Genomic DNA, 12,327 nt, shown 5'->3' on the forward strand with positions numbered 1-12,327 from the left:
TTTCCTTATGAAATGTAGTTTGACATTTCTGAACTTCTTGTTATTCTTCTTTGAAGAAAACTACTTCAAATGTCTTTACACAATCTTTTATATTTATTACTTAGCATATCTGTGAACATTTATAATATTTCAAATATAATTTAAGTATCTGCATAAAAAAAACTTAATAAAAACACATTCAAAGCAGCACTGAACTCCACATTTTAATTAAAAACCCACAGTAAGCTAAAAGGGTTGTAATATCCTTAGGATATATCCTATAACTGGGCCCAGGGCCCTCTTTTATTCCATGTTTGTACAGTGTGTAGCACAATATGGCTTTGGGCCTCAGATGCTACTGTAATACAAATAATAATAAAAACAGTGACAACCCCCCACCATTGGTACTCACTCATTGTGATGAGAATCTTGGGACAAGTGAACCATTTTCTTGTTGCCTGGGCTTGCACTGGTAATCTAAGAGGGGAAAAAAATGGGAAAAAATAAAATAAAATAAAAATGCTATGAGTTCTTGGGCTGTATTACATGTACTTTGTATTTTTCCATTGGAAGAGTATATACTACCTACCGAGGTAGAAACAGACACACTAAACACTGTAAAAAGAATTAGTGATACTTTCAGTTGATAACTCAAGTAGTATTTTCATAAGTATGTAAATGATTTAGGAGTCTAATCCCAGTTTTTAAAAGTAATTGAGAAGTTTAGCAGCCTTATGGCCAGATTTTCAAATGTGTCTACATGTCTAATGATGCAAATAGGTGCCTGGTGGGATGTTAATAGAGATTAGGTGCCTAATCTCTTAGATGCTTTTGAAAATTTCAAAAGATACCTATCTGCATCTTTAGGGGTCTAAATGCCTTTGACAATGGGATTTAGGTGCTTTTGAAAAACCCACCCAGAATGTATTGTGTTTTTAAGAAATGTAGAAAAACACAAAGTTGTGACGCTAGGCTGGGATTTTAAAATGGCTCTTACTGCCTTAGACTACTTTGAAAACCCAGGTCTTAGTCTGCAACCCAGAGCAAATGCTAATGAAAATAAAAGTTAAGTAAAATGTACATATAAAATGGTATATCACTACATTGATGTCATATTCAGTTGTTCCTTCTTTAATCTCAACTGCAATCAAAAAGAAATATGAGGATTTTTAAGACTAGTTATGTATTTACCTTATATACTCCCCTCATACGGCACAAATAGGCTTTGAAAAGGGTGTGTATATGGAAAATATGGCTTAGTGGCGTTATGCAATACTACAGCAGAGCAGCCTCCTGCTCTTCTGCAGCACAATTTGCTTGTTATAGCTGCTATGCATACACACAGGAAGTGGAGTTAGGGGGTGTTAGGAATCACCTGCTGAAGTTGCACACATGCAGAAAGTAAGTGCGAAAGTTACTGCTGTTTGGAGCAACAAGTCCTCTTACAATTACATACATTAAAGTCTCCAGCGGATAAAGTCTTACAATCACTAGATGACCAAAGTCAGGACAACAAAAATCAGCTATGCTGCCAGTACTGAAAGCAGACCTGGAAACCACACAAATAAACAGCTGATATGCACATATTGTCTGGGACCATTGGGGTTTGGGTTGTTTTTTACCTATGGATCCTCTGTTTATCCACATTTGACAGTTCATCACTCATCAGGAGGATGATATATTGCATTTTCAAAGACAACAAATCACTGAATATTTTATAAAAGCAAGTTTCCTCTACTTTTACATATTTTTATGCAGAAGAAGAACCAAAGCATCTTAAGGGTCAAGTCTGGAAAATGTTCATATAATACCACAGATGCCTTTAGAAAGCTCCACAGATTCAAAATATTTGCCAAGTTCCACAGAAATTCCCTATCTGTAAACTTGGAAATTTCATTATAATGGGCAGAATCTCTCAAACAAATAGAACTTGAAAAGGACACCTGTTTTACTGGTCAGTAATTACTCAAATGCAACCACACCTAAAACTCTGACAGCAGCAGACGTAGCAACATTATAACTTGCTGCCTCAAAGAAATCTTGCCTGCAACCAGCATATAGAATAGGCAGTTCCAGACACCAATATTTGATATTAATTTAGTCAGATTTAATGGAGTGAAAGCAGTCTTGCTTATTCACTTAGTAACAATGAAATTGCAATCAATGCTTTCAAACAAACTTCCCCTCTAATGTTACATTTTATCTTATAATTTGAGCAAGACACATTATTTGTCAAATATGGACTTTGAAATGCTGATGATCTAAAACATTTTAAATGTATATGTAATCGGGAAGTTACAACATTAGTAACCGAACTGTTACTTGCACACCATCGGTAAACATGTGGCTCAGCTCTAGAGAGATACATCCTGCATTAATCTCAAAATGAGGTTTTCATGCTATTCCAGTGGGTATCCCTGGAATATAGTAATCCATTTTCTACACTGTGGGTATAAGAAAAGCCGACTGTGCCTATGTCATGCTTTGTTAGAGGTTCATGATCACATTATCTCATGGTGGACCTGACACTTTTATTCAGTTTACAGTATGTTCTGTGTACAGGCAACTTATTTCCTTTGCCAGGGTTGCTGACAACCTTTTCCACACTATATTAATCTTGTTTACTGACTTTATCTTGGTACAAATATCAGAAAACTGAACTTTTTATCTCAGGGAGAAAATAAACAACATGTTGACAGAAGCAGAAGCTATTTTCTGGACTAAAATTGGTTGTTTACCTGCAGCCATACTTATGGAAAAATGTTTAACTCTCCAACTCGCTTGAAATACATAATCCAAAATTTAATAAGCGTGAAAATTTCAAGAAAATCCATGTGATAAATTGTCAGGTATAAAACAGTATCTTTACATAAAGAAATATGATTTGTAACTAATTTATACTGAATATAAAAGTGCTCTCAATCTAGTTACAATTCATCAGAAAGTATATTGATCAGGTTTCTCCTACATATCAAAGGTAACTTCAGTTACTAAATAGCCACAGAGGATTTATAAAATTAAATGTACAATACACACACTTATATGGATATGTATGCTATACTGATTCTTATAACGTATAACTATATATTAAATTTAGATTTGCAACACTGCCTTCCTTCATGAGAAACAACACACTGATAGAGGGCAACAGTCTAAGGTGATATTAAAAATATCAGACATGGATGTCTTCTGAGTCTTCCAATAAAGAAGCCAATTGCCTTCTATATCTCACTCTAGGAAGGAGTCAGTTGGAAGGACACTATGAGCAAGATGAATACTTGGTCAACTGGTTAGCTCCTCTGTCCATTAGAAGAGATTGTGGGAGTTGTCTACAGCTGGTTCTATGTGCTGAATTCCCAATGCTCAGAAGGAAATACAAGAAGATAGTAAAATTAATAGTGACCATCTCCAGGGCCAATAGTAGTAAGCATAAATATACCTTTCAAACATTGACACACACAGTCTTGGTAGTACAAATATTTTAGGGACCTAAGTTTGGAATGACCATTTAACTCCTGTATGAGTTAACAGCATATTGAAGAAATTACAACTACATTTTATAACCAACAAATAGTATTATGTATGCAATTTTTGCCACACTTTACAGAAAAGTCTATTTTTAGAAATGTTAGGAGCTTTAATAAAATGTGTTAATACCATTTGCTGTACCCTTCCATGGGTAAAAACAAATTGCTGGGCAGTAGGAGTCCACCTGTAAGGTGGAAGGAGAGAAAAAGACAGCAACACAATGACTTAATATTTTACTTTAAAATCATATTTATATAGAATTTTTTTAAAAGCCTGATCTCTCATGATCTACCAGAGTTATAAAAGAATAACCAGTTTCAAATGGGTTACGGCATTTGGTCAGTGTCTTGATGGCCCAGGAGATAAAGGAACTTAAACATGTCACGAGCCCAGGACTGAACGTTGATCGTCCTGGAATTTAGATAACCATAATTGCGATGACAGAGGAAAACATTTCTAAGTATCCCCCCCGCCCCCAGTTAAGAATGGCAGCTTTTTAAAAGCTGATTAGATATATGAATGTCTGATGTAGTTCTATAAAGCACAAGTAATCAGAAGCGATGAATTAGACGGCAGAGTACAACTCAGGATGTTAAAAGTGCAAAATAAATGCAATGAAATAAACTGCACAGAGCACAGGTGATGACGTGAGTGTAACAGTGAAATACAGCTCTTTGCACTCTACAACTCATCTTTGCATTTGCTTGGTCCTAATGCATGCCAACCCATCTACACATAGCCTATGGGCTTCTGTAATATATACCAGCTGCAAATAGCTCCAAGGGGCTGAAACCATATCTGAAGATCAGTAACGTCTAGGGGTATCCTGGACACTCTTCCTTTCTTCTTCTGCTACAGCAACAGGGAGAGGCATGAGACCCCCTCACAATGGCTCTGTAATGCTGTAGGACAAGTATTGCACTGAGTTGCATGGCTTTTGTGCCAGACTACACCTGCACCACTTTAGAGAATATGGCCTACAGTATATTAATATCCAAATGTGTGTGGGGTGCTTCACAGAAGACACAGAATGATTTGTGCTTGCCTCAAAGACTGAGCAGTCTAAATTTCAGATGCAAGGAGTGAAGTGGCAGGATTGGATGGGAAGAAGGATGACAAGGGTTGGCAGAATATGAATATGAAATTACTCAGTTTATGTGATGTGGACATTAGTGGGTTTTTTAATGTTTAAAAATACAGAAGTTATTAAACTGTTCTTATTGCAGACATCATGGAGGAAATGAGATTTCAGGGGAAGTTTAATTGGAGCCAAATGGAAAATAATAGTTTTGGAAAACTAAAATAGGAAGGGCACGCCACACAAAAGAACAGAAATGAAAAAAAGGCATAAATATACATGTGGGACAAAGATAGGCAGGGCATCGAGTGTGGCATCACTGTTAGGACAGAAGGAGGCAATACAAGAAGAATAGGAAAAGGTATTATAGTAGGCCATGAAGGTAAGGACTGAAAGTTTGTGTTAGATGTGATGGAAAAAAGGGAGTCAGTGGGGCATTCTAAAGGGGTATGTGACATAATGCAGTCAGAATAACGAGCCTAGACATTAATTTTATCATATGATTGTGGAAATTAATATTTTACTGTTATGATCCCATATGAGAAGTATGTGTATATACAGTAACTCCTCACTTAACGTTGTCCTGGTTGTTTCGTTGTAACGTTGCTCATCTATAAGGGAACAAGCTCGTTTAAAGTTGCGCAATGCTCCCTTATAACATCGTTTGGCAGCTGCCTGCTTTGTCCACTGCTTCCAGGATTCTCTGGAAGAGCAGCCCCTCCTTGTGGTGATTAGAACCAGGGAGGCTGCAGCCCCCCCCCTCCCCATCAGCTCCCCTAAATTCCCTGTAAGGTATGTGGCTTGTCAGCTGCCCAGAACCATTCAGCTGTTCCTCCCTACACTGTCGTGCTGCTCCTGCACTGCCTCTGCCTTGGAGCTGCTCCCGGGAGCTTCCTGCTTGCAGGGGAGATGGAGAGAGGGGTGCTGATATCAGGATGTCCCCCAGCTCCTGCCCCCCCACCCACTCTGTAACTCCTCTCCACAAAGCAGAGGAGGGGGAACAGGGCTCAGGGACAGAACGGAGGGAGCTTGCTGGAAGCTGTTGCTTCCTGTCTGAACTGGCTGATCTGCTTAAAAGGGCAACATACTTGAAGTGGGGTCAGCGTACTTAAAGGGGCAATGCACCTCTCTCTCTCTCTCACTCATGCACACACCCTCTCCCCCCCCCAGCACTTTGGAAAGCCAGCACCTGTGCAGCCGTGCATGTGCTGTCAGGAGGAGGTAGTGGTGTGCTCCAGCTGGATAGCGTGGGCTCATCATCATGTTCAGTTTTTGCAGGGAAGTGTTTGAGCTATTGCCCTGCATCTATTGTGTTTCCTCTCTCCTGCGTCAGTCCATGCTGCCTTGTCGAGTGTTTGGCTACATTAACAACAGTGTATTAACCCTTGAGGACTCAGCCGAGTGCTAGTTCATCATTTAGCAGCAAGGCATTCCCTGGAAAATATTCCACCCTCTGACTCCTCCACCTCAACCAAGCTTCACAATCATTCATTGCTGTGTACAATATTAAACTGTTTGTTTACAACTGTTTAAAACTTATACTGTATAAGTATATAACGTCTTTTGTTTGGCAAAAAAAATTTCCCTGGAACCTAACCCCCCCGTTTACATTAATTTTTATGGGGAAATTGGATTAGTTTAACATTTCGCATAAAGTCCACATTTTTCAGGAACATAACTACAATTTTAAGTGAGGAGTTACTGTATCAGAGCTTTGGTGACCAAGAGTTTCAAATTTGACATGATTTTGAGCGCCACAGTTTGAGAGAGCTCAACTTGGGGTACCTTAAAATCTGATTTCCAGAGAATGATGAGCACCATTCTGGAAAAATCAGACTTTTTAAAGGTGCTTGAAGTTGGGCATCCAACAAATGAACGCACCCTAATTTCAGTACTGTATTTTAGATGCAACACTCTTAGTTGCACTAGACTGGATTATATAGAGAGATTGCAGAGTTATCGTTATAGCTCCAAAATAATTGCATAGATATACACTACTATTTGATAAGGTGCAGGACTGTGAATCAGAAGACCTGGTTCTATTCCCAGGCCTGTCACTAATTAGGTGTATAACCCTGGACAAGTCTTATCTTTACAATAAGCATAATGTTACTTCACCACCATTATAAACCGTTTTAAGACTTATGGATAAAAAGCACTATGTTATAGGAAGTGCTGGAGGCAGGGCCAATAGTTAAGGTTGCTTAACACTTTCATTTCCAACTGTTTTCAGTTGCTTATAACTTTGTCAAACCATTATGCTGAAATTTTCCATACTGGGTATCTGCCTCAGACTTTTTTCTCTTTAATTTTCAACAGTGCAGCTATTTCCAAAAATAAGGTTAAGGAAAAATAGATTGCTCTGCGAATGATGAAAATAGGCCCGTATCTTTGGATCACAGAATTGTCTTTTGCTGTCTCCATGCAAACAAATATGGCAGTGTTTTAAAATCAGTAATAGTTTGTTAGAGGCTGTTCATTACGTTTCCTGACGATTCTATCTACACTGAGCACACTCCAGTTCAAAGCTGAGCACAACTTTCCCAGCAATTCCTCCTCCTAGTTGCAAGGGGCTGCTCTGTCACTGGGCACAGGAATAGAGCCAGGAGAATGTCTCTGCTGTGCTCTCAATACTCTCCCTATTGGCACTCAGGCAGACTGCAAGAGGAGGAGACAGCTGCTTAATTTGAATGTAATGAGGGAAGGAATGGGGGAGAAAAGGGATAGGCAGTTAAGTGGGACAGAAGTTTCTTTGAGAAGGGATGGGGAGGGGAAAGGAATGAAGGGGACAGGGATAGCAGCAATGAACAAGAGGGACAGAGAAAGGTCTGGGGGAGGGAGGGAGGGAGTCCTGAAATTACTAGAGTTCACTCCCCTCCAGAATCTAGAATTGAACCAAAGATTCTTGAGTCCTACCTCTTCTGCTGTTTAACTGTGAAACCCATTGGGTAAAGTATGTGTTGGTCCACACAGAGAATAACTACCTACTACCTCTACCAATTACTCCATCAACTCATGTGGTAGAAATCTGTGCTGTGCATATAAATATTTTATTCTTGCTAATGACATATTTGGGAGTCAACATGGTTCCACAGAACGGCATTTCAGTTTCTCAGGTTAAGAAACTAGGAAATTACATTGAGAATACTAAAATCTAAGCACTCAAAAGTTAGGAAATGCCAGATTTAAGGTTTCCTGTGCAACTTTAATTTGGCCCTATTTGTGCATATGCCTTTTGATAGAGTCTTTAATGATATGATGGCATAGAAATTTTTTCCACAGAACCCCTGCTCCATTCAGTGCACAGGATGGAGAATGTGCAGGGAGTGAATCAGGGTTGCTTAATGAATGATGTTGTCTGTAGGATCCCTGCCTCATTTGTCGCAGAATTCGGAAGGTGTTCAATAAACAAGGCAGGGGACTGCAAGGAGAGAAAGGATTTTCTCATGGTTAAGGCAGGTGAAACTCAGTTTTTCTATTCCTGCTTCATCTACAGTCTTATGCGAGCCCAAGCAAACCACCTCAAACTCAAAACACCTGGGCTCTGATTTGCTAATCAGATAGAAGTGCTAATCATATAGAACTGAAACTGAAGTCAACGGGAGCTCCGTTTTGAGCATATAAAGTGCTACAAAAATAAAAACTTTTAAAATGTACTTGGAAAAATCAGGCCCAAGGTGTCTCAAGCTAGGCATTGAAAATTAATGGACACTTGACTATTTTGGACTTAATCTCTGCGCCTCAGTTCCCCATCTGTAAAATGGGATAAAAATACCACTTAATCTCAAAAGGGACATTGTGAGGATAAATTATTTAGTGTTTGTGAAGTACTCAGATACTACAGTGATGAATGATATAGGAAAAACCCACAAAGGAATTAATCTGTATTCTGACGTATATGAGAAGTTGAGATCACTAATATACTAATCTATTTGATAAGAGCGTCCCAACACTGGTAGGTTGAGGAAATACAAATAAGGAAGAGGGGAGGAACCTCTACTGAATATGCATTAGGCATAATGGCATCAGCACAACATATTATAAAGGTTGTATACCAACCTGTGTGCTTGGGAAGGAAGACATGTTGCCCTTGGGATGTGCCAGGAAGATGGCCATTAGCGATGGTGATGAGGAAGGTTATGAGGAAGATAATGGCTAACATTTCAGGTTGTTCTACAAGCGATGTGTGAGCATATGGATGTTCAAACGTACAGTCTCTATTATCTCTATTTCCCTTGCTGGGTTAGAGAGTTGGTGACTTTGCAAAATATATTAATAAATCTATTACAAATACAGGAGGATATTTCTAAGCGTGAATGTTGCCACTGTGCACATCAGGGTTACCAACTGAATAGTAATTTTAATAATACTTGGTCTGATCTTGGGACAAGAACCCATCAAATCTCAGAGTGTTAACTAGGAATTCTTAAATAATCAGTAAAATTAATATACAATCCATAGATCAGGCAACAGTGGTGAAGAACTTTAAAGGTTACTTGAATTGAGTTGGTCACCTACTGGGCTGATCCTCTCTGGATCAACTTGTCATTGGGATACAGGTAGACCTGGACCCCTTGTTTCCTTAAGTGAGCTACTATAACTGCCAAATACTTCATGAATACCCTTGGTGCTGTGGAAAGACCAAGGGGAAGGACCCTGTACTGGTAGTCTGATGTTACGACTAGGAATCTGAGGTATTTCCTGCAAGTCAGATGTAAGGATATATGAAAATAGACAACTTGAAGGTTCAGAGCCATGAACCAGTGTTGAGGATTTAATAAGGAAATTATTGAAGCCAAAGTCATTATCCTGAACTTGAAATGGCTCATGTACCTGTTGAGACACTGAAAGTCCACAATGGGATGCAAACCCCCTATCTTCTTTGGAATAACAAAATAACTGGAATAAAAATCCTTGCCCCTGAACTTTAGGGACACCTCTTGCTTCAATAAAGTATCTTGTAAGAGGGGTCCTTGAAGAGGAATGGACTGGATTTATATTCAAAATCTATTGCTGATAATCTCTCAGGTGCACTGGTCTGTGGTTATTCTAGTTCAGGCTTGCTTTAAAAAAAGAGGGAGTTTCCAAAATGGGGTTGGGGGGAAGGGAGAAATGGGGAGAGATCTTATGAAGTTCTGCCAGGCTCTCCACACTGGCATGAAACACGCTGTTCAGAAGAAGACATTGAGTGCCCTGTACCAAAGGAAGACGTGGCGGGTCATCTGTGTTGGAAACTCTGCTTCTCAATGGTGCCAATGCCTTCTGTGGGTTATGAATGTATGGAGCAGACAGACACTGCTTGAAGGAACTTTAAGGTCTGATTTACTTTCTCCTTGGAGCTGGAGTACACTAGCCCAGAAAATGCAAAGTGTTTCTAGAATCCTTTTATGAATACAGGCCCTGTTATTTTTTGAACTGAAGAGGTTGCAGCTCTCAAATGGAAGATTCTCTATTGTTGTTTGGACCTCTCTGGGCAATCTCAAATGACTGTAGCCAGGAGGATCTTCACATCACTACTGATGTAACCCTGGTGCATGCAGATGCATCAGACAGATCCAAACCAGCCTACAGGTAAATTCTATGCATTAACTAACCCTCCAGCCTGATAGATATTAATTCTTTCCAGTGATCATGCAGAAACCTTTCCATAAACTGAGACAGCTTGTCTGAGTAGAGTCATATTTAGACAGAAGCACCTGGTGGTAGGCAATGAGTATCTACAGACTGGCAGAGAAATAGACTTCTCTGCTGAAGAAATCCAGTCTCAGGGTCCTTTTCCATTGGAGTTGTTGCAGGAGGCCCTTGCTGCTTGGCTTTTTCCTGAACAGCTGCTACAACAAGTGACGCTGGTACCAGATGCGACTAGAAGTGCTTGAAGCTCTTGGGAGGAACTTGGTACTGTCTATCTGCCATTTGGAAGTTGCAGGTATTAATACTAGAGTCTTCCACAAGTCCTTTACAGGCTCTAACAATCACCTGTTAATAGACATGCGGAGTGTACCAGTCATGGCAGGGTGCAGAATGTCTAGCATCTTGTGCAATTTTCTAAAGGGGAGAACTTGGCCTATGTTCATCCTTAGAAGCCACGCAACATAAATCTACATTAAGGATTAACTGGTACGTAAAAGTTCATTTAAAAAAGCAAATCTAGCTCCAGAAGTACCAAAAAACCCCTTCAAATACATAAATGTATAGCAGTTTTCGTATGCCAATAGCATCAAACATTTGAATCAAAACATTTGTTAAAAAGAAAACAAAAACAAAAACAAAACTATTTTCAGGCTTAAGACTAACATACTAAGTTGCAGCCCAAAACAAAAATGTTATGATTTAAGTTATAAGCCTCAGAAAATAAGGATTTATAATGGAAACTGACACAAAGTCAACTGTAGCACCAAAATGGTGCTTCCTTCACTCACAAGGTCTGTAATAGCCAGTTTATAGGAAATTCAACCAAATGACATCAAGGGAAGAAATAAAACATCTATTCTTTGAAGTTTATTACCCTTGTTAAAAGCAATTTCTTATTATTTTTATCACCCATTTATTATCACCAATTTTATTCCCTTCCTTACTAGAAGGGTAGGAGAACAGCTGCCTTTGCATCTGACTTCAGTGCTTTTTCATGATTAAACTAGCATGGGTAGCATATTATAGCAAGATGTGTCTAAGTATGTGCCCCACCTGCATGTCTACTTCTTCCTTCTCCTGAGATCCAAAAAACTTCAATACCAGATTGTCATGATTAGAGTTATATTATATTATAATAAATTAAGAGCTGAATTTAAAAAAAAACGTTCAAGAGATAAACATGAACTTTCATTGGTAGCTATCAAGAACTCTCAGACAATATTACATCCACTGTATTTGTTTAAATAGTTACCATGCTTACACAGTTCCCCCATCTCCCTGGGTTGATTTCTCTATTACATTTTTATTCACCCTCCAAATGCTCTCTTGCTCCAGTGCCCACAATGACAAACACTTCAGGCGGCAGACTGCCATTCCAGAGAAGGGCCTCTCTATTGTATAACCCACTGTTCTAGCTCAGTGATGCTCGGTCAATCAAACCCCACTTCCTCAAGGCTTTATGTCTCCATAGTGCAACTGCTCTGCCAGTGACTCCTTGCCAGTTTGTCAAGACCCAGAAGTTAGCTGCTACTCTTTTTATGATTCTTAATCTGACAGTGTTACTTGGAAATGAACAGCAATTTTAAAATGTTACAAGCTCTATATGACTGCCCCCTAGTGAGTTCAGACATTGTGCTAGTAAAATGTACATAAGTGATAAGGGAAGGAAATCAGCTCAAGAGAAACTGGTCAAAAAACATCGACACAAAATCTTAGACCAAACAGATAAAGGAACAAACAACATCCCAGTCCACAGTTTGTTGTTTTGTTTGCATTAAAAACAAGCAAACTAAAAAAACCTCCCAACCTCACCACTGTGGGTAAAACGATACACATTATAGCAACAATTTCCTCCCCTTTGGTGTGAAAAACTAAAACCAAACAAATCTTCCAGTGACTTAACAATCCGTACACATTTTTTTCAAGTTTTATTTCAGACAAAATGAAATATATCCCCTTTCAAAATATCCCCTTTATACATGATACTCATTTAACAAAATTAACAAAATTTAACTACTTTAGTATCTGAGACTGAAGAAAAGCCACCTGTAATCATCTAAATGTCACACAAAAGAACAGCTAAAGTATTTTAAATTTCAGTTCTAAAAGTA

The 12,327-nt window shown here is 38.9% G+C and overlaps 1 protein-coding gene across 1 annotated transcript in view; it reads right to left on the reverse strand.

The window, feature by feature from the left end:
- Positions 1-12,327, reverse strand: part of GPATCH2 (G-patch domain containing 2) — a 185,862-nt gene that overhangs the window by 50,689 nt on the left and 122,846 nt on the right. The window contains exon 5 of the mRNA XM_034764484.1: positions 392-456. Within this exon, the coding sequence (XP_034620375.1) occupies positions 392-456 (65 nt within the window). The remainder of the gene's footprint in view (positions 1-391; positions 457-12,327) is intronic.

This window comes from Trachemys scripta, chromosome 3 (assembly GCF_013100865.1).
Source record: "Trachemys scripta elegans isolate TJP31775 chromosome 3, CAS_Tse_1.0, whole genome shotgun sequence".
NCBI classification, from domain to species: domain Eukaryota; kingdom Metazoa; phylum Chordata; order Testudines; family Emydidae; genus Trachemys; species Trachemys scripta.